Source organism: Parambassis ranga, chromosome 7, assembly GCF_900634625.1.
Source record: "Parambassis ranga chromosome 7, fParRan2.1, whole genome shotgun sequence".
Taxonomy (NCBI): Eukaryota; Metazoa; Chordata; class Actinopteri; family Ambassidae; genus Parambassis; species Parambassis ranga.
In genome coordinates, this window is record NC_041028.1 from 17,173,462 (window position 1) to 17,200,424 (window position 26,963).

At 42.3% G+C, this 26,963-nt stretch overlaps 3 protein-coding genes across 7 annotated transcripts in view; 2 read left to right on the forward strand and 1 right to left on the reverse strand.

Annotated features, from left to right (window-relative positions):
• espn (espin) overlaps nt 1-13,313 on the forward strand; it is a 29,442-nt gene extending 16,129 nt beyond the window's left edge. The window contains exons 10-14 of one of the 2 annotated variants that reach the window (XM_028410965.1): nt 2,298-2,443; nt 2,576-2,950; nt 9,951-10,030; nt 10,506-10,526; nt 11,624-13,313. In XM_028410965.1, coding sequence (XP_028266766.1) covers nt 2,298-2,443; nt 2,576-2,950; nt 9,951-10,030; nt 10,506-10,526; nt 11,624-11,771 — 770 coding nt within the window. In that variant the 3' untranslated portion in view covers nt 11,772-13,313. The remainder of the gene's footprint in view (nt 1-2,297; nt 2,444-2,575; nt 2,951-9,950; nt 10,031-10,505; nt 10,527-11,623) is intronic. The other variant, XM_028410966.1, reaches the window with a different exon arrangement.
• Nucleotides 13,314-14,139: 826 nt separating this feature from the next.
• arhgef16 (Rho guanine nucleotide exchange factor (GEF) 16) lies at nt 14,140-22,154 on the forward strand. Its single transcript, XM_028409226.1, is given in 16 exon segments — nt 14,140-14,336; nt 14,853-15,428; nt 15,708-15,759; nt 16,163-16,326; nt 16,423-16,479; nt 17,469-17,629; nt 18,659-18,811; nt 18,901-19,030; nt 19,118-19,192; nt 19,267-19,359; nt 19,454-19,605; nt 20,295-20,480; nt 20,814-20,878; nt 21,138-21,239; nt 21,320-21,324; nt 21,326-22,154. Coding segments are annotated over 15 exon segments (2,058 nt in total). The 5' UTR covers nt 14,140-14,336; nt 14,853-14,900; the 3' UTR covers nt 21,461-22,154.
• On the reverse strand, nt 22,155-26,689 carry ybx1 (Y box binding protein 1). 4 transcript variants are annotated; one of them, XM_028409229.1, is made up of 8 exons: nt 26,422-26,689; nt 24,746-24,809; nt 24,476-24,509; nt 24,298-24,387; nt 23,963-24,229; nt 23,456-23,553; nt 22,851-23,137; nt 22,155-22,495 (listed from the first exon to the last, which is right to left on the reverse strand). In XM_028409229.1, exons 1-7 carry the CDS (start codon nt 26,525-26,527, stop codon nt 22,897-22,899), a joined length of 900 nt encoding a protein of 299 aa, XP_028265030.1. In that variant the 5' UTR covers nt 26,528-26,689; the 3' UTR covers nt 22,155-22,495; nt 22,851-22,896. The 4 variants fall into 4 exon arrangements, with proteins under 4 accessions (XP_028265030.1, XP_028265028.1, XP_028265031.1 ...); XM_028409227.1 differs by having other exon boundaries at nt 23,900-24,229; XM_028409230.1 differs by having other exon boundaries at nt 23,468-23,553; nt 26,422-26,688.
• Between the last annotated feature and the right edge of the window lie 274 nt (nt 26,690-26,963).

Below are 26,963 nucleotides of genomic sequence, written 5' to 3' on the forward strand. Positions count from 1 at the left end.
TTCTGTCTGCTGTAATTAGGCTGTAAACTGTCATCCCTGCATTTAGGCACCTCTTTACAGTGCTCACTTGCTGCAATGATCCAACTGTTTCCGTTTGTGCTCCTTCTGCTGCCTAATGGACGGGCAGCAATAAAGTACTTAAGAGTTAAAGAGTGCTGCATGCTCACAAATCGCCTGATCTGTGCCACATCGTTAATCCAGTCATAAACTGGTCATTTGGTCGTCATAAAACTACAAAAAAATACAACACCTGCACATACTTGCCGAGATGCACAATGCAATACAATGCAGGTGGCTGAATAGCTCTTTTTCCTCCATTCATTACCAAAGGGAAGAAGCTAAGCAGCAGTGTGGGCCTTTAATTATATGATTTGCTTACAGTGTTGATCTGGCAATAAAAAGGAAGTGTGGTGGCCATAAAATTAGCAGTCTGAGTGCTAAAGATACATTTGCAGCACAGACAATAACAACAAACAGACCTCTATTGTTTTTTGGGATGTTAAAGGTTTCACTTTTTATGCTGTGGTGCTGCTGTACTTTAAGTTAACCCACTCTTTGTGCCCTGATGTCCATTCTTTAACCTGTCACACTGTCTTTACACTCACCCTATAGTAGACCTACTGCTACACCCCTAGATTAAACAGAATTTTCACCAACACAGGCACACAGCCTTTCATGTGGAAACACAAGGTGTTTTCAAACAGGTGTACACCCGCTTCAGTTCTGAGTAACTTTTTAATCTTTGGATCACATCAGCCGGCCAATGAGCAATTCTCCAAGACGTATTGGTGAACATAGGCAGTGTATATTTCAAGATTTAAAACAGAAAGAGATAAGTTTAGATCAGTTTTAGATATGTTGAACAATGTGCTCTGTTAAAAATCAATTTAAAGAGCGATCACATGATGTCAGAGTTCAGTGCACTAATTTATTCAAAACCTTTTTCCAGGCCACAGTTTGCGTGTGTTGAAGTTTTAGTGTATCAGTCACCGGCCTCGCTCTCTCTCTCTCCCATACTGTAATCCAGAAAATGTGAGGTGTGATTTATGCATGTATGAGTGAACTATGTGTCAGGGTTGCTGAGGTGAGGATTGGTCCGGTGGAGTGGCTGACAAGCTGGGGATTGAAGGGCCACTGTATGTGTGTGTGTGTGTTTGTGTGCGTGCATGTGTGCGGTAATTCCTGGCAGGCTTGCCAATGGCTTGCTGTCACTTCCAGTTACTAGTGATTCCTTTAGATTTCCCCCAACTGTGATGATGGGTCTTTAATAGAAAGCTGTTCTCTCTACCCTAAGAGAGAGACAGAGAGAGAGCGAGAGCGAGACAAGTGAGAGGAAAGGGAGAGTGAGGAGGGGTGGCAGGATAGCTAGTCTTTGTGTTCAGCCGGACCATTGTGGTTGCCTCAACAGGGGAACACTTTTACTGGAGGATTTTTTTCCCATTCAGCGCATAGAGAATGAGTAAACAATGAGGGTCTGAGGATATTCAATGCACTGGAGGTTTAAATTCACTAAACAGGTGAGGCAGCTGCTTTGTTATTTGTGTATTAAAGGGGACTTGAAATCAAAATTTCCGTTTAATGATTAAAAATAGTGGCAAAATAATTTGGCTGCTTTTCTTTACAGATATTTACTTTTTGAATGTTTTAATGTATGTTTATTCAAAAACATTTACGGCTAATGTAATAATAAACCACTACTGTGACCTGATTAACATTTCAAAATGTATTCTTTCTGTCCTTAAAGTATGTTAGTAGCATTTACACATTGGGGTCACAGTGGAGGTTTTGGTCACATAAGCAGATTAGGGTTAACGAAGGCTGAATGTATACATTTTTCTGTTCAACCTACTTTCTAAGAAGCTAAGCACTAGCTGAGCTATGTATATTGCAGTCAGGTGACTGCGACTCTGGGTTCAGTGTAGTGAAATCATTTTGAATTGCTTCTCCCCGTCTAATCCCAGCTCGCCCCAGCTGTGGACTGATGCAACAGTTGCTAATGAAAGATATGCACAATATCCCAAAGGTATGAAGGCAAATGGCAGCCAAAGTAAACACATCTGAGAAGAAGCATATCAAGCTTAGATAGAGGTTCAGTAAACCATAATGACCTCCCATCATTGTCCGACATGCCTCAGGTCAGCATTGATACCTGGCTGATTGGATAAAATATTTAACACTGAAATGCCACCCAAGCCCTGTTCTCCTCTTCAGTGCATCTCTCACTCACTCTGCTTCCATCTCCCTCTGTTCCATCTTTCGACACGGTTTCACTTGTCTGCTCTACCCTTTGTCTGCAGGCACAAAATCTTTCAACATGATGTCCCCCACTGGTGACAACTCAGAGCTGCTGGCAGAGATCAAAGCAGGGAAGAGCCTCAAGCCCACACCTCATAGTAAAGGCTACACCACTGTCTTTTCCAACAGCGATCCCACAGGCAACAATGTAGGTCCATGGACTTCCTTCACTGCTACTTTCATTTACTTTACTACTTTACTTTACTACTAAATGTCTCAATTCTGCCACAGCCTTTGCCAACACACAGTAAATGCACACTCATGTTTTTTTTTCCTCCAGGGAAACACAACATCCCCTGAGACTCGATCATCTACTCCACCAGCCAAACCCGCATCCCCTCCACCATCCAGTACACCTGTAACTTCCCCACCCACAACCCCGAGCCCCAGTCCCAGTCCCACTGGCTCCGGATCTTCCCGTACCATGTCAGCCTCTACAAGCAATGAGAAACTGTCCTCTAATTCTGTAATCAATGGGAACGGTGGCGGCGGCACGGAGAAGGCAGAGTCGGGCAGGAAGACGAGCCTCGCGGATGTGGAGGCGCTTGTGCCCACTCATGACGAACAGGGGAAAGCCATCCCTGAATGGAAGAGGCAGGTGATGGTGCGAAAGCTTCAGGTCAAGATGCAAGAGGAAGATGAGCACAAGCGCAAGGTAGGCATGATATTTCTGTAAAAAAGGCATTCAGTTTTGCTGTGTCATGGCTATCCTCATTTGTGCAGCTGCTAAATTAAAATTAAGCTGAAAATAAACACAAAGGGGATAGCTGGTGCTTGGACTTGAATGTGGACTGTCATTTTGAGGTTGTGTGACAATGTGCAAAAATGATTAGTGTAGTTTTGCATGGCAGTTGTTTTTTTCTCTTAATCGCCTGATCACAGTTGAGGGATGAAACAGTGAAATTTAAAGGTTTTGTAGCATGTACATTATTTTGACATGATACTTAAAGTTGATTGTTCACGTTGTCATCTGAAGACACACTAACTTTTAGCTAGTTTGGGTGTCTTCAGAATAAATGTCATGGCCAATGACGAGGCTTTCAGTCTGTTTATACACTGCTTTTTTGGCTTTAGAACCAGTGACATCAGCCTCTCAGTTTGATGTAATATGTGTAGTTACACAAAGTATTGATTAGCAAATCATGCTGGAGCAACTTTAACACTTGTTCTGTGTAATACAATAGGGACTCTAGTGATATGTGAGTTTATTAATTAAATTCGAGTGATCAATAATTTATTGTTATCTAAGGATGGCAATCTATACTCTTGAATGATCCTGCCTCAGTAGTCTTTAATGTCCTTTAGTGATGCCGACCTGCAGTATAACATTCGTTGCGATGCACAGGCGTCTGAACATAAAGCATGTGTTATTGAAGGCCTTTCTGTGCATGCATTTCTTCTCTTTAGTTAATACCAGAACTCTTGGAGTGCACTGACTTGAACACTTGGCTACAATTACCATCACAGCATTAACACACTTGAGTAACAGACTCACGGTGTAAGCTGATGTTTGATGATGGGAGTTTTGCTTGCCAAGGTCTTACATGCTGATTCAGTGGTGTGATGTTGGGCCCATTCACACTACAGGTCAACAAATACCGACAACAAAGACACTGAAAACCATCATAACACAACAACAATTGTGAAGCACTAAACATAATAATGTGTGTGCGACAAGGATTAAAAAATAGGAATGCCATCATTTTTTTTTTTTTTTTTTTTTTTTTTAGTTTTGTTTTATATGATCTGTAAAAGAGTACCTCCACACCAGGCCCCTGTTTTGCACTGACCTCTCTGTGTTGGCAGTTTCAACTCTGTTTCTTTAACCACACCCAGTATGGCTTCCAATAACTGTTGGTTAGGGTACAGAAGTGTCTCTCCTCCACTGGTGCTGCCAAAACCCTTCAAGGATTTAAGACTGTTAACCTACAAAATATTTAATTATTGGAATTGGGTTGCAGACAGAAAATAACTTTTGGATGGCAGAAAAAGAATCCTCAGCATTTGTGTGGTTATTCTTTAAACCTTAAACAGACAACACAAAACACTGACTCATAATAATGGAAAACTGTAAAAGGGCTGCTGCTTCAAGTACCTAAAATATACAGACATGTTCCAAACACTTCAATATTCCTCTGTCCTCTCTGACGTTTTGTGCTTGTAGTGAGGCAGTGCCATTGCACCACTAAATCCATGTAAATCCTGTGTGTTAGGATGGATTTGCACTGAAGCGTGTGTTCATACCAGGAAGTGCGTGCTGAAGGAATCCCTCCCTCCTCCCTTTTTTTTCTTGTCTTACTGGTCTCCTCTGACCTCTGATATAGTTTGCATCATGTGGGCACTACCAGCCTCAAGAGTGGCACTACTCCCACGCCCATAATGCCATTTTAGGCCCATTTGGGGAACTGATGACAGAAGCGGACCTAAACCGAATTGAGAAGCAAATAGAGAACCTGCAGGTCATGCATAAGGTGTCAGAAGTCGAGAAGGAACTGGAAGAGCTTGAGCGAGAGCTTCGCCAGCTTCTACCAGTTTCGGCTGCTCTCAGTCAGGGACACTTCTCGGTCAATCCAAAGCAGGTACATGGCCAAGCTGAGGATCTACCAGCCTGGTGCAGCAAGATTTCTACCCTGCTCAAGAGTATGGCCATTCTTCTTGCCACTCTGGGAGGCAAAGAGATAGACATCTTAGATCTTATCTGTCCTGGATATTCTCAAGAAGAATCAAAGAATGTAAACAGAGTTCAGTCACAGTCAGCCGGATCAGCTAACACGTCAGCTAACGGTTTTATAGGACGTTCTCAGTCCTTCTCAACAAGAGAGGATGTGGAGAATGAAATAAAGCAATATGGAGTTTCAGTAAAGAACCTGAAGGCCAATTACGAAATTCAAAATCAAGTGCAGTCCACAGATAATCAAGGAAATAGAGTTTACAAACGCAAGAGGTCACTGCCTGTGGTGAGTGAATCTACTTATCAACATGGGGAAGATGTCCGCTGCTCTTCTGCTGCGGCTCTTCATTCTAATGGCAATGGGGAGATATCCTCAGTAGAAGAATTACCGCTAGCACTTGTCGAAGAACCAGTTATCACTGCATCTCATGCTCCTCAGACCTATGCACCGTCTGAGACAATGGCTCCAACTAACATTGAAGGGTTTGACCAGGTGCTGTCTGCAGATCCCATTTTAAATAACGCTCAACTAACAAGAAGTTTGGAGGTGCAGACAGACCTAAGTTATGTCCAGGAATGCATTGAAATGAGGAAAGAGAGAATTGTCTTCCTGTTTCTTGAACATTGGCGTAAATACACAATGTCTGAATCTTACCGGAATAAATATGCTGGTAAGAGAGGAAATTATTTAGGGGTAGGCTGGGAGGAATATAACCAGTTTAGTGCACAAATTAATGGGGAGATGCAGAGCGAGGATGACAAACTCTTCCTTTTCATGAAGTCAAAGCAGGTAGTTGGGAATCTGATTGGCCACTGGAGGACAATTATGAGCCAAGTGCCCACAAGACAGATCCGCAGGCTGAGTCGCACCCAGATGATCTACTGGCCAGAGCACTTTTTGCCACACATCAACGGGGCACCTGTGAGCTACGAAAGTCTAACACTTGACCTTTTCATGCTTGGATATTTCCAGTTGCTGGAAATGAACATGTCTCGTAGTGAGCGGAAATTCCGCCACCTCCTGTGCTATGAGATGTTTGATCGTCTAGGCAGCCATAAATGGGAGGTTATAAGGGAGTTTCACAAAGACGTCATGGAGGAAATAGAGCGAGGGAAGCGAGACTGGGCAGATGGTTTTGAGGACATAAAAGTCAAATATTTTGGAGACTCAGATCATGGAGGAGGAATGATGACAGCATCCCTGCATTCTATGTCTCCTGACATGCCCATCTTGCCAATGCAGGAATCACTTCCTCCCCCACCTTCTCATCCTCCACCTCCTCCACCACCCACCCATCCTGCACCACAGCCCCCAGTGGCAGAATCTGCACCTACACCTTCACCACAACCTACTCCACCAGCCGTGCAATCAGATGTTCCTCCATCATCACCACTAGCTGCAGCCCAGGGTGGTGTATCTGAAAATGGGCAGTGTATGGAGCAGACATTACTAAGGGACTCACTTGAAGACAAGGTTCAGGGGAATGTAAATACAAGTGAGCAGATATGTTCAAATGGGCCTGTGGTATTGAATGGGAACAGTTCAGAGCAGGACCGTGCACAGAGCTCACCAACTGATGCAACAGTAAAAGCAGAGGCATCTGAGGACAAAACCGAAAGCTTAGCTCCAGATCCAGTAAAAGATGTTCCCCCTGTTACAGTTAAAATCATAGAGGAACCTCATGTTGATAAACCTCCACCCAGAAATGAACCTAATGAAGACTCAATTAAAGTCATCTATGAGCTTAAAGAGTTCAGCAATGAGGAAATCATCAGATATATAGACCGAAGCTTTGCCTTTTGGAAAGCAAAAGAAGCGGAACTTTTCGATATCTAAATACCGTGCGTACTATAGGTGTACAACCAGAGGAGAAACCGCATTAAGAGCAGGGTCTGGGAAACCAACCTGCACAGTGGAACATGCTAAGACAGGAAACTAATCTGGTGTGTTAGCATTTGGGCCATGTCACTGTAAGGGACTTAACCGCAGCAAAGCAAAGAGCATCCACTAAGCTGCACCGACTTTACCTTTGATCCCAGAGCTTTACGTATGATCGACTGCCATGATGCACTGCTTTAAGGAAAACATTTTTTAAATAAATGATATGCCATAAATCATATAGTTTGTTTAAATTACCTCTGTAGATGGGCATAAATAGTAAAACGCTGCACACTTAGTTAATATTGAATACTACTAATTCAAACAGCTCAAGTTGAAATAGTCTTAGTGAAGGGTTCTACCAAGTTCAGAGAGCAGATTTCTGTGACACCACTGTCTACTTGATGTATTTGAACCCTTTTAAGCAGCTCATGGTGTCACCGGTAACTGACAGACTCAAGTCTGCAACGAAGATCAAGATCCATTCAGTTCATATCCAATAGTTACAAGGTAAAAGTTTCACCTGATCGCTTGGCTACTCAGTTAAACAGCATTTTACAAAGTTCATACTGAAAGTCTATTATGCCAAGTAACCAAAGCTAAGCAGCGCGTGGCCTGTGTCCAAGCCTAGACAAGAGGAGATTCGTGTAGATGGGTCAAACTATAAAGATAAACAAGCCAGCGTCACTGTCTGTCTGAATGCAGGAAACAGACTGGAGTACATAGACCGACAGTGGCTAGAAATAACAGAGACAGTTCAACCAAGCTTAACCTTTCATTCATGATTCACAGTAAAGAGGAAAGTGGTATTATTTTAAGTTCTCCTTGTAGCTTAAACTCAAAGGGAAGTAGGTCTTCATTAGGTTTAAGGATACTTGAACAAATGGTTTTAGCGTAGAACACAGAAATGATCCGGAGAACATGAAAGTTATTTGTTTCGACAGCAAATTAAAGCATTTAGCTGTCAAAGACACAAATAAACGAAACATCAAATTGACAGTATATGATTTTTTCATGGTGTTTGTTCTGTTTTGTTACTCTGTATTTTGAGTGATTTTTTTTGTTCAGTTTCCAGGACTGAATTTGTGTTCCTTTAATATTTGATTTCTACATGACTGAGAAAAAATAAAGTTTGTTGACATTTTTGTGATTATACAATTTCAGGAGTTCTTTCCGAAATTCTCCATTAACTCTTGGTAATCATTAAATTAATACATTTGAACGATCAGTATGGATATCAGGCCAAATGAATACATTTAATAAGATGCTGTAAAAGAGCATCACACGCAGAGCTGTTAACTATTTGATCCTATACTACGATGTTTGTAACTGTGAAGAACCACACTCGTAGTGTCTGTTCAGTGGCATCAAGATTACCTCCAAATAACCCTCTTAACACCACCCGCTGTCATGCTATCCGTGGCTTACAGGAGCCATAAGGAGGTTACAGTGAATCTTCATCAACTCACAGCCCAAAAAGGAAGCCAGTCAGCCGGTAAACTTAAAGCTTATATACAGACTTGTATTTAAGCATTACAGCATTTCTGGCATACTTGCAGAATGAGAACAGTGCAGTAAAGAGTATCTGGAAGCGATGTGCACAATGGTTCTTTGTTACACTGTTAGCCAGCCAGCTTGCACACAGCACAACTGCAGTCGATATTTAAATTGATTGCACTTATATAAGGCACTGACAGTGTACTAATAACTGTAAAATTACAAGAATAAAACGATGTAACAAATGTTTGGCAGTCTAAAGTGGATGTATTATAAGTAATGTATAATATAACACTCAGTTTATTTAAAGATGATTCCACAAGTGACAACAAGGCCCCATTTTTGCCTTTATCACTGGTTACTTCTAGGAGTTTACCTATTATTTACTGGTGGTATAATGTTACTGACAGCAATGAATGCTTGTTAGACTCAACTAATTTACTTGATTTACATGGACGCGCTCCTATTGTTTATACATATTCTGAAAAATGTAAGGCCGGTAATTGCCCGTGTTTTGGCGTTTACTCCAGTTTTTCAAGCAGCTGCTCTTTTCAGAAATAACAGCCTAGATAACATCGACCCTGTAACATCATCACAAGATTACCATAGGTTTGAATCCCTGTCTTACACAGCTTTATGGAGAGAAGCATCGATAGGTTTCCATGTGAAGGATGTAATGTGATTCAAACGAGCTGTGATCTCATGTCACAATGCGAACGAATCTGCTAAACATTTTTTTTTCTTTATTAGAAATTCCCCAGGGAATCATTAAATATTTATGGTGTGGATAATCTTACCTGCATTAATGTTTGCTGGGGCTGAAAGTCTTCAGTAAAAAGAATGCAAAGGGTAATGTATCTTGTCAGGCAAAGATGAGAAATCCAAGATGGCTGCCCTCTTTCTCTTCTCCTGCTTCAACTCCAATTACAGCCTGAAAGGGAAAAAAGGATCCAGTTACAGTATGTGCAAACAGAGAGAACATCCTGCTGTCCTGACCATTTAAATGGCTTTATTTGTAACAAAAGAGCAGAAGAATAGATATTGTATGCTCTGTTTGTTTTTGTGGGTTCATGCAGCATTTTAAGCTATATACAATGTCAAGTGTTTAGTCTTGTAAGTCATCAATAAAGGACATTTGTATATAAATTGACATTTGAGAATGAATACCTGGATTAACATAGCAGGTGCAGGTGTTTGTGTGCTTTCTCCAGCATGTAGCAAGACAATTAGTGGCTCTGCAGGCTTAAAAGAACTTAATATCACACTGACTGATGACACACCTACAGCCACAGAGAAACAAGTTTCTTTAAGCAGGTTTATTGAGTTATCTTGATGACTTTTTCCCATGTAAAACCCTGGAAATGCCAAAAACTCCAACACAAAATAATGTAAGTATTTCAAATTAAAATTGTGGTTAATGAGTGAATCATACATTGCCACATTTAACACCGTTTTGTCTGAAATGCAAATTCATGTTTTTTTACCTAAAAAGTGTATTGAAGTATGAAGAAAGTAAGGTCATGTGATTATTGTTACAGCTAAAATTCTTTACTGACTGGTTTGGCACTCTTCTTCTGTCTCATCCCTGAACCCTCTGTGTCCTTACAGGCCGAAGAGGAGGCAGCACGTCTAGCATCAATGCCGGCTTGGAGGAGAGACATGATGAAGAAGAAAATGGACGAAGAGAGGTGAGTAGCGATGCGGTGTTTCTGTGTACATCTGATGTTACATCTTGTTACCACTTTACACCAACATATTGTACTCATTTGGACTCTTATCAGTATGCAAGTCCATCTCTTTGCAGCATGTCTTTGAATTCACACTTGGTTTAAATGTCTGTCTCATCAGACCTCCCTTATGCTGCTCCACTATTAATATTTGTGAATCATTTCCCAACATGAACAATTAATGCATAAATAATGCAAATATAGAATCTTATTTCCAGCCCTGTACATTGCTCAGAGTATGTTTAAAGTACAGTGGGGGAACCTGTGTTCACATGTATTTGTGGCCTTGGTCTATGGTATTAGATGACCTTTACCTCTGCATGGGTTGAGAGATGGCAAGTGTTAGTCTGAATAGTTAATATTTATAGTGTTCAACTATCACTGTAATGCTGTTTTAGATATTTACACCTTTTCTCTTTGTGTTTACCATCTCCTGATGTGACAGGGAGCAAAAAAGGTAAGAATATTGTATTTATTTTTCTTAATAATGTATAACACATAACCACACTCAGAAATATTACATCTCTATAACAATTAAGCTAATCTTATAAAAAGAAATTCATCGACTGAGTCTGGTTTTTAATTTTACCAGAGTGCTGTGAATGCGTACGTGAACGCATCGAACTTGTTAAGGCTTTGTTTACCGAACTAAATAGGTGTTCCGTGAATGTAGCATATAAGCGCTAGCCTCCTACTGTGGCCGAAAGAGCCAAGAAAACACGTGCAAATGAACAAAACAGGAAGATGAATGTCCTGCTCACTATTTGGGGGGCTTGTGTTGTCAAGCAGATGAAAAATGCTTTCCTAATTCGCTGGCGTTTTAACTACTTTCGTGGGTTTTCTAAGGTTGCAGTGAGGTGGGTTCTCTCGGCTAGCTTGTTAGCGGCGTCGTTGTTGATGATTAACTCACTCTGTCTTTATTAGAGGGAGTGCGATATAATATTATTCTACAAGCTTAGCCGTTTTATCGGCACTCAACGTGTATTTTTTCTCAAACAATTTACGTAGCGCAGATTTAACTTGCGGCCAGAGCCGCCCTGCTTGCGGCTGCAGAATAGCCTCACCAGGGGCTAGCAAGAATTACCTGCCTGTGACGTAGCTCCTTCTCGCGAGATCACGCGATCCAAACACCTCGCTGCCTCAAGCTAGAGCAGGATTTCATTTAAAGATTTAGGCTGCTTTCCTGATATGTATATTTAATAACTTATCTAATTTAATTGAATGGTATTAAATAAATATTAAAGTATTTTTTTTAAGTATTGCATAAGAGGAATGTCAAAACATATATATGACCATAGCAATCAAAACAAGCTCATGAAAAAGACAAAATAGAGAAAATATTGTTTTATTTGTCATCTGAAAATTATGCGGGATAAATAAGTGGACATTTTTTTTTAACCTTATTGGGAGATTTTGGATGATGTGATATAGAAAAAGTCCAATCAAGATGAGACAGCTGATAAGATGTATTTTGTTATAAGTGAATAATTTACACATGTTGTCAACTACACAAAATATGCACAGTTGCAGCAACTATGCTTTCTGTGTGTGTAGGAAAGCCGAAGAGGAGGCCAAACAGGCGAAGGAGAATGAGGAGAAGACAGAGCTGGAGCGACTACGGACCATGGGCTATGACGAGACCAAACTGGCCCCTTGGCAGCGGCAGATCATTCTAAAGAAAGGGGATGTGGCCAAACAGTGAACTGGATTGTTTACCTCTTTCCACTGTCCTGCACCAGTTCCCACTTTCACACATACACACACACCTTTACTTCCACACCTTTCCCCTTCCTCGATGCTCCATCCTACACTTTACACCGTGTCACCCTTCAGCCTCCAGAAACACAGGCCTGCCTGTGCTGTTCAATGCTGCGTCGACACGGACTCTGAGGCTCAGCCTGGGTGAAACACAATAGGATGATCCACCTCCGTCACCCACAGAAAAGTCTCATGGACACAAACTCCTGATCTCTTAGCATTAACAACAGTTCTGACATGCACTGATTCTCTTTGATTAACTCCAATGCTATGAAGGCATTAACAAAATGAATTAGGATTATTTGTAGCATCTATCTGCTTTTCCTGCAAATCGTTCTACATAGAAATGTGTGATAGATTAAAAGAGGCCACTTGTGAGCTTGTTTGCCATGGGGGAACGTCTGTTATTCTGTTTATTAGCCTGACTCACCTTTATCTAATGAATGGAAAATTAGATCCAACAGTTGTGTCATTTGGCACACACCGCTTGTTACAGTATATCATGAAGCAGCTAATGCATTCTGTATGTGGATAGAATCATATCTGTATCATGACTTTAGTTATGACATTTTTATATAAAGCTCGTAGAAGCACTTTTAGTCTTCATTTTACTGCCAGAATTGTAATTCTTGTAAGAAGCTAATCTTGACACCGCACAACTGAACTGTCCCTTTAGTTAAGCATGTTGTAGTTTTTTTCTGTGGATTTGGGAAATTTTCAAATTTAGTTCCTATGTTAAGCTATTGTGATCATGAATGTGAAATCTTGTGTGCATGTTGTTGTGTATGTGTACTAAGCATGTTATTGTGTATTATTGACCCAGGGCCCTGAAATTTTCAGTGGAAAAAACAGAGAGAGAGAGAAAAAAGAAAGTATAGCAACCTGCTAGGTTTTTATGCGATCATGGCCTTTTTGTAAAAAAAGAAGAAAACATATACAGTAACATGCATAATGCGAAAAAAGCTGCTTACACCAGTCATCTCATCTCCGCACTGAATATTGCACAAGTAGAGAAAAGACATCAGTTTGTCCTGTGTCCTGTTCCGGCCTTTGTCCCACTAACGTGGAAGATAAATCTTTGATGAGCAGATCTGCTTACAGAGAGTGCTCGCTGTCTACCACAGACGGCCATATATAAAAAAAATGTACTGCTAGAAGTGCAGCATATTGCGAACGAGCACAGCCGAGGATACACACTGGTTATTATTAAATCCACCAGGGCAACATATGTAAACATCACACTCATGCTCTCTTTGTGGTATTCCCCTTTGTTTACTTCATGTATGCTGGATGTACATTTTATACACATTATAAGACATCAAGCAAACACATCGTGTCTCCAAGAAAGACATGGGACTTGGTGATTATTTGGAAATATTCTAATTTACTTTCAGCGGATGCCATATGATACTGAAATAAAAAAAAACATATTAATGTCAATGCCATTTGATTTTCTATAAATATATATAGAGAAACTCTGTACATAGTAAACCCTCAAAATTTTACCATTTCATCATTTCCATATTGCATTATATTACTTTTCTGAGCCTTGCTTGAATAGAACGTTGGCTAAATCATGTATAATTATATTTTCAGATTGTTAAAATTAAAGGAAATAAATCTTTAATCACCACATGTCTTTGTTGTCTGCTTGTGTTACCAAAATGAAGACAGAGGGATATGCTACATATTCCTTTACATATAGCCAAATAATGTTTACCTCATGTATATTTGGGCAGATATTAACTGTATTGCCCTTTCATGCAAATTAATATCCAGATTTTGTGTCTCATCTGGGTTTGTATCTCATCCATGGAGATGGAATTTACATGATTTACATGAGAAACTTGCTGCTTGAACATTTTATTTTTTTACATATCAGCTACTGGCCTATAGGATAAGGTGCTTACATGTAACAGTATCCTGGATCCTCAATCACTGAAGGATGCTAGTGCGCATGTCCACACACAGTGATGGATGTAATGCCCCTTATTCATCACCAGAGGGCGCTGAAGCTATTTGTTAAAAATCAGGTGGGACAGTTAAAGCATAATTAATCACAATTATATATAAAAAAATAATAATACTAAAGAAAATGAGGACCTATTTTCTTTCAGTGCATTTGGGATTATTAGCTTTCTGGATTAAACGTATTTAAAAAATTAGTCTAATGTGACCGCGCATAGTATTTGATGTAAATCTGGTTATTTGTGAGAAGTTGCCTTTCGTAGCCTACTTTTAATCTCTACCTTCGATCAATCGACGAGTGATTGACGCTCACCTGAGTGACGTAAGCAGCTGGGTTTAATGGGCGCCTGCACACGGAGGAGGAAGTGGGCGAGTGAAGGAGAAGAAATGTGACAGAGTGCACCGCAGGGACTACAGCTGCTGTTTGTTTGGACTTTTTGTTGTTGTTGTTGTTTTGTTTTCTTACACGCAGCGGACAGCAGCTCTCCAAGACCCGGCGATACAGACCTGAAGCACCGAACAAGGCAGCACCTCAAGTCAGGTAGGACAGCCGTGGGAGCGTCGGTGTCAGATCAAGTGCGTGTCACCTCGCTGTTATGAACTGTGGGAATGTGAGGCAGACATTTTTTCCTCTCTCTCCAACCTAATCCGTGTTTAAGGCGGTGAACGTGCAACTCCGTGTTCAGAAAACCAAACAAATTCGCTTGAATGCTATTTTAGGACCGTCACCTTACTAAGATGTTTGTAGCTCTATGACAGTGTTGTTATTGTTCTGCTTACAGTTTTCAAAGGGAAAGTCATAAAGTGTGTTTTCTTGAAATTTCAGTGGCACAGCTTTGCTGGAAAAGGTGTGTGTGTGTGTGTGTGTGTGTGTGTGTGTGTGGGTAGTGTAGGAGTGAACAGTGAGTCATGGGTCCACTAGATATGAGCCTGACATAATCAGCTGCTGCTCCTATTATCATATGATTGACTCTATTCCATAGAGATATCTAAATACCAGAGTGTCTGGTTAAGGTGCTGGTTAATCTGGATTTATATACAATTGTACTTTTTTCAGTTTCCTCCAAATGTTGTAGTTGCTGAAGAGTTGAGCAAACCGGGTGCCATGGCAGACCAAACGCCTCTGATCCTGGAGAGCTGCTTCTCCACGGAGCTCCACATATCTGAGCCAGATGATGAACGCAGTCAGCCACAAAGTTCCCCCCCGCCCCCGGAGGATGAAGCCATCAGAGTCGCGGTGCCAAAGCAGGTGGTTTTGAGCACCCGGAGTCCTGCGGCTCTGAAGGTCGGCACCCACCAACTCATCCCCAAGAATTTAGCGGTGACCAGCCGGCCTAAAAACCGACACCACACCACTGTGGTGACCTTCCCAGTGGGACTGGAGATCTCCAGCAGCGGGAGCCACATCAGGGCCCACTCCACCCAGGGCTCTGACGTCTCCTGGGAGGACTACGACAGTGATGGAGACGGCTTTGCTTTAAGGAGGAACCGCAGGAACAAGTCGTACAGAGCAGCAGTGACCAGTCTGGATATTGAGGCCATGGCGGCAGGACAAGGGGCCACCGCCACATTGGAACCCGTCAGTGAGAACAGGGCACCCAGTCCCAGTCCAGCTCGCAACCCAGCACGGAAGGTACGTAGGCCTATGCTGAGTGGAATGGAATTTTTTTTGTTTTAAATTTGTCCTGGAGATATCAGCTCATAAATATTTCAGTACACAAGTCACAGAGATGATGGCTTGTTTCCATAACTCATTGCAGATCAGTGTCGGGGAAGTCCTTGTTTTTTTTACCAGAATATAATTACAAATGCACTTTTAATGAATGAAAAAAAGTGCAGTTATAAAATAGATGATCCCTGAGGCATGTATATTCCTATATAACCTATATATGCTGCTCTTTCTCCTCTCCAGAGAACCCTGGGGAGAAAAAGGAACCAGAAACAGCGTGGATCGTTCAAAGACGGTATGTTCACTCATGTGTCACTCTGTCTGCGTCTCTAAATTTGGCTACAGGACTACAAATAGCTGGGAAGAACCAATGATGTTAGGCTTTTCTTACAGTTCCAGAGTAATGAAAATACTGGGTTTGATATGTGCATGCCTGTGTCCATAGCCTGAGGCAGCAGAAAGGAAGAGAGCAGGAAATCCTTCACGGTGAATGCTCAGCATGTTAAATGTTTATAGAGGCTTGGATGTGGACACATGTTCTGTAGCTTCTGTGCACTTCTCCTCTGTGCGAGGCAGTTATAATTACAATGACTAATTTTGATTGAAGAAGTCCTTTTATAGAGCTGTCAAACTTAACCCCTTAATTCATACCGAGACTGTGATCGAGTGGTGTTCAGTGTTTCTGATGTGATCCCCAGCTACACCGCGTCTCTACCAGGAGATCCGAGAACGGGGCCTGCACTCCACCAACCAGGATGAGCTGCTGGATGACTTTGTGGTGGTGGAACCCCCCGTGGAGGACCAGAACATTGTGGTGAAAAGCTACCGACCTGCACAGCTCACATGGAGCCAGCTGCCTCAGGTTAACCTCATGTTTCTAACACAACTTTCGTTTTGGTCAAAATGTTGGAAAAAGGTTTTTTTTTGTTTTTTAACTGAATCTCTTTTTTTAAAAAAGGTGAAAGATATGGGCATTCTGACGATGGTCACACCTCAGGAAAGAAAGAGACAAGAGGTGAGGTCGGGTAGAATGTGACAGGCTCACTCCTCATTATTCCACTTTCTGAAGAAATCAATAACTTTACACACAACCTTGATTTAAATGGAGGAATATTGTGACTCTATGGTGTGGGGTTGTTGTCTTAACGTGCTCCAAAGGGAGACAGCGGCACTCAGAACTGTCTCTGTAGTGGTTCCTGGACCACATCGTACAATGATGACATGATGATGAAACCAAAACTAGCTACAGTATCGAGGTCATACTGATTTTTTTTGTTGTACCAGAATTATCTGCTAACAAGTTCAAACTCATTCCCAGATGCTTTTCTAAAATGCTTTCTAGGAAGTGAGAGAGAGAGAGAGGGAGAGAGAGAGAGAGTGAGAGAGCAGGTAAAGTTAGTATAACATGTGAGTGAGTGTTTCCGTAAAATAAACTGAAAACAGCTCAGACTGATACTGTCTTTACAGTGTAACACTACCTGAGGGTGGATTCTTCTTTTGTAGTGTGCTCTCACTAGCAATATGAGATGTGTATATGTTGTGTCAATAGCAAAGGTCCACCCTGTGTGCACTACAGTCCCTGAATACAGCCACTCCCTGCCAGTGTAATCACAAGCTGGCAGCCTTCTGAGCAGGTGTTTGCTTTGCTCTTTTGTACCTTACATGGGTCTAAGGCAGTAGAGTAGAACTTCACCGGTGTTACAAACTTTTAATTATGATGTCATACTATTAAAAGAATCTAGAGTTTCTAATATTCAGGAAGAGATTTGTAGAAGTGCAGAGATTCAGCTTTCTCTGCCACCCACACAGCCGAAGGCAGAAAATAGAACCACTTGTGTGGATGTTAAAGGAGTTCTGTGAAATCACACAAAAGAGAAAAGACATGGAGGATTAACCCCTGTTTTAAAGTTTCACTGCAGATAATCAGCCTCACACAGTGGGGTTTTTAATGACATATTCCAAATGCGAATGGGTCGGTCATATTTATTTGTCGCCCTCTGTCAGGCCATTTTCGAGATCATGACATCGGAGCATTCGTACCTACACAGCCTGGGCATCCTGGTGCGACACTTTAAGGAAAGCGAAGTCCTGAGGAAAACCATGACGGCCACAGAGCACCACCACCTCTTCTCCAACATCTCCGTCATCCATCAAGTCAGCAAACGGTCAGCGCAATAGTCTTAAAAATCTAGTCTGCACATGTTTGCAATGGAAAAACTTGCTGGTGTGGACGGGAGGTTCATCAAGAATCTGATGCTAATACTGTGCTAATTTTTACATAGAAATGCACATTGTGTTTCTCTCATCATGAGGTCACATTGGATTCCATGTGAGACGTGGCTTCAGGTGGGAAACAGGTTGAGTTAAAGTTACAGGCAGAGTATTTGCCCTCAGTATGTCTGTAGTATCCTGTAGGCTCCCACAACATGTTAAAACACGCTAGGCAAACCGGTTCTACTGCCTGGCTGCTCTAACTGGTATTCTCCGGGCTTTCAGGTGATAATTTCTCCGAGAACAGCTTCTGAGTATTCATGTTGGCTAGTTTATTTTGAATGAAAATAGATCAAGCTTTAGCTAAAAGAGGACTTCCCCGTGCATCTTTGATCCTCCTGTTCTTAGTAAAACAGGATCTGTGAAACCAGAAGCTGCGGTGTGACGTATCTCATGTAGAGTATCTCTGTGTGGACGAGTATCTGCAGGTTGCTTTCTGGTTTGGGCTGTTTTTAAAGTGTCATTTTACTCCTTTTTTGTTTAAAAGCTAGTTTACAAGCGCTTGACTGAAGGTCATTTATCACCTGGATCGTGTTCACATGGACGGGCTCTTACAGAGCAAATCACAACAGAATAACAGAATAAATCACAAGTTTGTTATTTATCAGTAGTGAAATGCAGGATCACAAAGACACGGTGCCATCTGGAACACAGTTGCAGAGTGAAGCTAAACCCCCTTCTGCTGGAGTTGAATGTAATTCAGTTATTGTCCACTGCTGCCGACTGGGCGTGTTTTTACCCAAGCACAGACACTACTTATTGCTGGGCTTCTTCCACTGGAGGATTTCAATGCTTTACACAAACAGGGGGCAGACCAGACACTACATTAACTCACCACCAAATCAGCCCCATCAACCTTTTTCAAGCTAACAGTCGTACTAACACGAACTTTTGTATCCTGTATCCTCTCATTTCATCTTCAGGTTTTTTGAAGACCTTGAACGACGTCACAGCGACAACCCAGTGATCCGCGACATTAGCGACATCGTTCAGAACCACGCCGCCCACCACTTTGAGCCCTACATCATCTACTGCTCCAACGAGACCTTCCAGCAGAGGACGCTGCAGAAGCTGCTGTGAGCTGCAGAGCTAACTAGCCGCAGTGTTTCTGGAGTTAAACCCTGCAGGATGAGCTGAACTCCCCTCTTGTTTTCATGTGTCTTAGGTCCAGTAACACCGCATTCAAAGAGACCCTGAAGCAAATTGAGAGGAGCAGCGACTGTGGAGGCCTCCCCATGATTTCTTTCCTCATTCTCCCCATGCAGAGAGTGACTAGACTACCCCTACTGCTGGATGTCAGTTTATTCTTCACTCCTAATGCCTTGTTCATGGCTCCTTGCTGCATGTGCAGATTGTTTAATCAGGGAGTTTTCTCTTCACAGACAATCTGCCAGAAAACTCCAGACAAGACAGCAGAGTACTTTGCTGCCGTTTGGGCGCTGCATGCCATCAGCAAGGTATGAAAACAAGCACTTGAGACTGGACTAGGAAACCCATTTTTTTAAGTCTAATTGTCATGATTATTCAACAGCTGGTCACCAGCTGCAATGACGGAGCGAGGCGGATGGAGAGAACGGAGCAGATGTACACTATCCAGAAACAGATGGAATTTGGTAAAATCAAGGTAAAAGTCAATCATGTTTCTGCACATGCATCAGAGGAATACAGTGGATAGAACAGAAGTAGACCTGGACTGATAAATACTGTGTCTATGGCAGCCATTTCCACTGGTGTCATCATCGCGATGGCTCAAGAAGCGCGGCGAGCTAGCTATCTGCACGGAAGAGCTCAGCATATGGAGAGCTTTCAGCAACAGAAGCTACTACTTGTTTCTCTTTAATGACGTACTGATTGTTACCAAGAAGAAGAGGTGAGTGGGATGGGAGTAAATTCACAAATTTACAAAAAAATATTAGCATATATTCTCAAATATGTCAATGCAATCATGGTAAAAATGATCAGAGCGACCACACTGAGCTTCAAAAATTATGAGGAAACCTACAGATGATGTCACAGAGTCCTCCTTCTATATATATATATATAATATGTGTAAATATACAGAGTGACAAGAGCTTTTTCCTGAGGCCCTTCCCTATGTCTTCTGTGTAACAAACCATCTGCAACATCAGGTTACAATCTGGCAGAAATAACATGACACAGAGCTAACACATATGGTTTTTTCCAAAGTAAAGTACAGTTTGTGAGTCATTTTTCTAACTTGTTTATTAATCTGCTGACTCTGGACACTGAATGGATCCAACTGTTGGCAGGAAACATAACTGAGGAGAGAAAGGGAACAGAGAAAGAGAATAAGGATGTGTGCATGCTTGAGATTCTTTACTCTTGAATTTGCGTGTCAGCTTGAGTTAGGGAGAGAGCAAACAATGTCAGCACAGGGAGATGACTGGAGAAGACTATTAAGTGAACACAGTGCCCTTGTCGTCAGGTGATGCAGGAAATAAGATCAATGACAGCCTCATGAGTTTTCCTAGACTTTAATGTGTAAACATTATTTGTCTGGATGAAACCTAATGAGTAAAAACTGTGTTTGTGCTTTAGTGAAGAGAGTTTTGTGGTGTTGGACTACGCCACTCTGGAGAACTTGGAGGTGGAGGTCAGCGAAGAGGGAGAGGGACAGATGTCTCCTCCTGCCAAGCACAGCTCCGGCCATCTTTCCTTTAAACTGCTGATGAGCAAGAACAGCGAGGGGAAATCAGAGCAAATCTCTCTAGTGGCTGAGTCCAGGTACTGCTGCTCTCAGTTCAGCCATGTACTGCACATCAGTGTATAAGTGCTATTATAAGTTGATGTAAAGTAAAATGTAATGACCCATTTTTTTAATCATAAATTGGTTGATACATGAATACAGCTGAGTGTATATGCAATGCTTGGAAATTCTATTTAAAATATTGCATTTGGCTCCCTCTGCTGACACAAGTCTTAACTGCAGGTTGTGGTGCTTAAGCCCATTCATTGGAATAACATTTTTATTATATATTAAACTATAAACCTGGACTGTGCTCAGTCAGGAGAACTTAGGTCTAATTGTGTTTTTTTTTTTACATTTCTGTTGCCAAGGGTGGACCGGGCACGCTGGATAGTAGCTCTTACAGAACATAAGCAGGAAGGTGTCTGCACAGATGGTAAGTTTGAATACTCCTCAGTGTTTTTATGTCTTCCTGTAATGTGCGTGTGTGTGTGTGATCACATCTTTTGAAATGTGATATTGCTATCATAAGACGTGGCTTTATAAGGAAAGTTCCAGAGTACAGGAAATGATGTGATGCGTTGGAAAGACTTGTGCATTGTTACAGTACTACAGCTTAGCCAATGCATTACAGCTGTATGCAAAAACAGTACATCAGACTTTACATGTTTGTAAATCATATTGCATATGTTTAGGTCTGCCGCAGTACGAGGCTACCAAAGCCTACATGCCAAAGGAGCCCGATGAGCTGAGCCTGCAGCAGGCTGAGCTCGTCATCGTCCTGCAGACGGAGGAAGGTGAGACTCGGTCTGCTCCATTGCTAAGACAGCATTGTCTTGTCACCCATTTCATACATTGTCTGTCTTCTCTCTCCTAGCATGGGTGCTACGGAGAAAGGATGAGAGACGGAGAAAGAGGTTGGTTTCCTGCTAGCTGCGCCACAGAGATTACCAACCCCACTGCCATGGAAAACAACGTACAGCGTATGAAGCGTTTACGCAAAGAAACAAACGTCTGAATGACTCTCAGCAGTCATATCAGGACACCAACAGAAACACCTTGGTGATGCTCAGCGTTTCTGATGATTCATAGTGAACGCAGGAAAAAACACTCATGACTACAGTCTATTACACACAGACTGAAAGATGTTAACTGACAGGAAAACCTCAAAAGTGCCATTAGTGCCATCCTGGCATCTAAGTGGTCAAAGATGAATACTGTGTGATGAATACTTAGATGATCTAATGCAGATATTTGAAAAAGCACTCATATGGTTGAACAATTAAGGCTTAAAATTGTTATAGAGCTGCTATATGTGAGAATATCCATGTTCATTATGTGCATCTAGTATTGAAAAATATGCATTAGCAGCATTTCCTGGCCAAGTGTATTTAACCACATGTGCAGCACTATCCAGTCATTTCACTCGTATTGTGAATAAACATTAGTTACTTGCCATAGTAAAGATATGGGCCTGTATTGAACATATACACACCTGGTCTTTGCCTATCGAGTCTTTATGACCAGCCTCAAAATAAGAAATAAGTTGATCAGGTCCTAAATACTGGCTGCAGTAAGTTGTAATATATATTCTTTGGAAAATTACCCTTTTCTGCAAAAGTTGATTTGTTAGTGTAAAGACAAATAATGTATAAATCTACATGTGCCACTGTTGAGCCTGTATACTTGAAAATAAACACCACTACAGACAATTCTCCTGGTCTCTGGACTTTTATTTGAGCTTGCATTTTTGTTAAATGTTGAATACATAAAAAGTATTTAAAAATGTCAAAACTGACCAGATATCAATTCCATTTCATCTTTAAAAACCATTTGGTGTAAAACTTAGGATAGATTTAGAAAACATTTGCTGTTTCCCCAAAACGTTTGTAGCTGTCACATAAAAATAATGAAAACAAAACATAAGTCTGCATAGATTCTGCAGGCAATCGGTGGTAATCTGGTCAAATGCATGGTGCAAGCTTGTGACGATCGTCAAGTCAAATCTTTATTGCTAGATCTTGTTTGATGTTTCTTCTTGCTGAACAAAAAACTGCAAAAGAAGAACACGAGGGAAATTAGTGTGTGATCCACACGTGCCAGCATTTTTACTAAGTTTGGTTTATTTTAACATCCTGCACAATGAGATGCCTGACAACTCTGCATCATCAACCAGACAGAAAATCTATTCCTGCTCATATCAAAGTGAGACAATAGTGAGCAGCCTCTATGGTGCCAGACAGTTTGCTTAATCAAATCCACTGCATTACCTCATACTTCGAATCATGCACTACAGAGCCAAAAGTGCAAACGACAACTGGACTTATTTTGTCACTTAATCTTATCACTGGTGTAGCTAATAGCTAATGAAGGTGACCAAACCAAATCAATGATGTGACAGGGCTTACCCGGACGATGGTAAAAGATGGTAGGTGCCGGCGGGCAGGTCGTTTCCTACTCAGCCCCACCCTGCTGGGCCTCGGGAGCGGACGTTTTCTCTGCAGATGGGTCACCTCCTGTCTTGGCCTCCTTGTTGTCCTGGCCGGGCTTGCCACCAGTCTGTGCACGTCTGCGGCGGTAGTTGAAGTTACGGCGGTAGCGCCGCTGGCGGGGCTGCTGATTCTGACCACCTTCGCCGCCCTGATTCTCCTTGTCCTCCTCACCGTCCCGCACCGGTCTGGGACGGGGTGGACCCCTAGAGTCAAGGAGTGAAAAGAAAGCAGCTGTAAGCAAGCGTAAGTATCGTGTAACTACAGAGCAGAGGCACCATGCATGGAGACAAGATGCAGTGCTGAATGCTGCTAGAAACAAAGTCTAAATTTGGATGCACAGCTGCAGTTTGAGGTCGGGCTGCAAAACAGGGAGAACTCCTCTGGCCAAACGGGTGGCATGTACTTCTTTGAAAAGGTCACTTTTAGTCACATTCAGGTTGGTAGACTCCGGGCTGGTATCCAGCCCAAAGTATCGCTCTCCCATTTCTGCAGCCCTGCGTCAAAGAAGCCAACATGCAAACCTTGGTCTGAACCTTGGTCGGAAGCCTCTGTAGTAGTTCTGCCGCGCTGGTTTGTTACCCTGGTCTGGACCTCCCTGGCTCTCATCACCCTCTCCTCCCTGTAAGCAAACAGATCAAACAACAACTGACACATAGCTTTTTCTTTAGTATTAACACACGCAGAAACTAAAAATCTGTTCACCATTGAACAGCTCTATAGTAAAAATGGGCCTGGAAGTCTTTTGAGGTTTTTTTTTGTCTGGGTGATAAAACACCATTTTTAGAGATTAGGGGCCTATTTGAATCAATTTGCAAAATGTTGGCAAGACCCCCGATACACCAAGATGTATTGATCACAACCACGTGAGTGTTAAAAGGAGAGGGTTAACATCAACATGTCATGTTCTGATTTCGTTACAAGACAGTTGGTGCCTGCTTCAGGATAGTAGCCCTGTGACAGCGTACCTCTGTCATCTCTCCGCGTGGTGCGTTGGTGTACGGGGGCCGGCGGCCGTAGCGTCTACGTACAAAGTATGGCGGGTAGCGCCGTCTTCCAGGGTATGCGGGTCTGCGCTGCTGTGGCTGCGACTCTCCTTCAGGGGCGCTCTCTCCCCCCTCTTTGCTGCCTTTTCCAGGCTCACCCTCCCCGTCACTCTGATAGTTCTCTGGGTAGTCTCCTCCACGGGGTGGGCCCCTCCTTCGTGGGTAGCGCCTATAGCGGTTCCTGTCAGCGGCGTACTTGCTTCCTTGAACTGCAACGCCTCCTGGGCCGGTGACATTTGCCGCCTCTGCTCCCTGCGCACAATCATTTTTTAACATTTACTCTAAACGACAACAAATGGTTTGCAAAGGGTTGGGCTTACTTTCTCTCCCTCGACTACATCAAACTCCACAGTTTCTCCATCTCCGACACTGCGAAGGTATTTCCTCGGGTTGTTCTTCTTGATGGCTGTCTGAAATTATGAATAGATTATGTTCAAACCTGTACAAGCCTAAAAAAATAAAAGGGAAATATGTACCTATACATTTGTATAAACTTACCTGGTGTACAAAAACGTCCTCTTTTGTATCATTCCTAAAGAAATGAAAAACAAAAATTACTTTTAATCGGTTGTTTCTTGCTGTGGAGACAGATTGCAACCAAGTCAGCAAGTGTGTGGATTAATTAAGTTCTGCATGACAGCCCGGAGACCAGCCGATAAATCATCTGGTCAGCTTTGTAAGCAAATCATAGTCATAATAGGATTGTGAATGTTCTTTTATACACACACAGATGATAAGAGAGTAACGTAGGGATAAGGGTAAACTTACCTATTGATGAAACCATATCCATTCCTGACGTTGAACCATTTGACTGTACCCAAGACTTTTGTTGCTGCAAAGAGAAAAATAGACCTGTATTATTAATTCATTCCACAGATTATGTGGAAGTTAAATATAACTCCCAACTGTCATTCTTATTATAGATCCCGATGCTTTTGGAGTGCCTTGTGTCAGCTGCACTTGGTGTGAGGCATGAACCATTACGAGTATTATGAGCTTGTACTGACCACGCCACTTTGTAGTGTGGTTTTCTAATCTCTAGGATTATCAATTACTTCGTTTCACGGAGCTCTGGTGCGACATGTGTCAAACAGGGAAGCGACAACATAGGTGTACTATACGCTGAGGCCACTGACCACATATCAAAGTCCAGAGACTACAGACCTACTGCCCCATTTTCAGACGCACTGCTCTACCGCGTTCACACGTGGTAGAGTCGCGCCCGGATACGTTAGCAAGCAGCAACGAGCCCAGCTGGCTTGTTAGCATAGCTATGTAGCTAAGTGGGTCTGAACCATGTGGTTGGATTAGAGCCAGCAAGCTGAAAGTAACTTAGCACACTGGACAGGGAACATTGTAATAAACGATATTTTCGTGATTAAAACCCAAGTTACCACCGTGGTTGTTTAGTATAAACGTATAATGAAATGGCGAGAGAAATCAAGGGAATCCTACGGCGGACATTTTGGGTGGCCCCTTCAGCCATGTAAATAACTAACGTTAGCATAGCCTAGCTTCGTTAGCCAGCGATATGCCATCGTTAAGAAGCTAGGCCTTACGAAATTCTACGAAAATTAAGACGATTGTTGGCACTTGTATTGTCGTCTAATCTCATTAAAGTCTCAATGTTATCGTTTGACTAGCTAAATCAAATCAATGTCTGTGTGTATTTTGACATTTTTTTACAAATAAATACCGACATCGAACTGGGCTGTTTAGCGTGAACAAAGAGACGGTAAGCAGCTAGCGTTAGCCCGCTTACGACAGATACTGGAGCCGGTTAAGTATGAAACTGCTGCTTTTTACTGTGATGTGGTATTATCTGTTAGAACACTGAAGCTAACATTAACACGCCAACGCAACGAAGTCCAACACAATTCCCTAACTGCCCAGTAGGCACTCTGTCGATGGCGTTCAGACACGGATCCTGATGAGCGCTACAAACATCTCCAGCGATCGTCCATGTGACGGCCAACCGGTATACACGGCAGTCTGAGGAGGCCGATGGACAGTCAATTAAACAGGCTAAAACTGAAGGAATACTTTACTACTCACACTTATTCCCTGGATTAAATATAACAAAATGTACACATTATTAACCATTTAGGACCAATATAATTACAAAATGGATAATACAGCACGATCCATCGTCCAAATTTCATTTAATTCTCTTACTGAAGCCAACATTACCGTCAGGCAGGACAAAATATATTTTAATTTGCTTTAACGAAGTTCTCATTGGTAATAGGTCGTTCATACTAAATTCCATATTTTCTAATTTGTATATTAAAGAGAATTTGCTACACCACATTGACGTTTTATTACACGGTAAATCAGTCAGGTCTGAAATCATTGCGACCGCCACTTTTGCGCAGCGCGTATACTGTGCTACGGACCACGTTAGCTAGCTAACTAGTTAGCTTAACTAGCTCCAGCAGTCTTACCGATGACCTTCTTATCCCCCGCGGAAGCTGCGGCTGCCGGGCTGGATGGGCTTTCCGCATCGGCAGCAGGCTGCGGCGGTTGTTGTGTTTCGGCCTCGCTGCTCATGGTTACTACTGGTTGGTAATGGCTTCTGCCGGCGGCGGCTCTTTGCTATGTTTCCCGGTGCTAGATGGTAACCTGGGCCGGCGGTGGTGGGGGCTACTGCCTTCGGGCTCTCAGCTTTCCTCTTTCCGCTCCCGTTGCCGATCGAACTGGGCAGAATGAGAAACTGTGCCGGGGAACGTTCCCGGTGAGAGGCCCGCCCAACTCGGCTTCTGATTGGTTGGATTCTGAAACAGAAAACAAAAGGCGTTTCAATTGGCTAAGATAGCTGTCATTTTTGTTTAAGAGAAGCGTTCCCTAATCTGATTGGATCAAGTAGACTGTACCTGTCCATTCACACCGCCCCATAGTGATGTCAAAGCCAGACACATCATCCTGAATACCATGACACTAAGAAAACAGTGTCTACTTGAAAGTCATGTTCCGTTTAAACATTGTG

What these genes read in the sequence shown, in the direction of transcription:
- ybx1 (XM_028409227.1), bottom strand. Translation starts at nt 26,527, where the DNA reads ATGAGCAGCGAGGCCGAAACACAACAACCGCCGCAGCCTGCTGCCGAT. An exon ending in GGGGGATAAGAAGGTCATCG is followed by an intron (nt 24,810 to 26,421) that starts GTAAGACTGCTG and finishes TTCTCTTTGCAG; the next exon opens with CAACAAAAGTCTTGGGTACA. An exon ending in CACGCGGAGAGATGACAGAG is followed by an intron (nt 23,554 to 23,899) that starts GTACGCTGTCAC and finishes GTTTGCTTACAG; the next exon opens with GGAGGAGAGGGTGATGAGAG.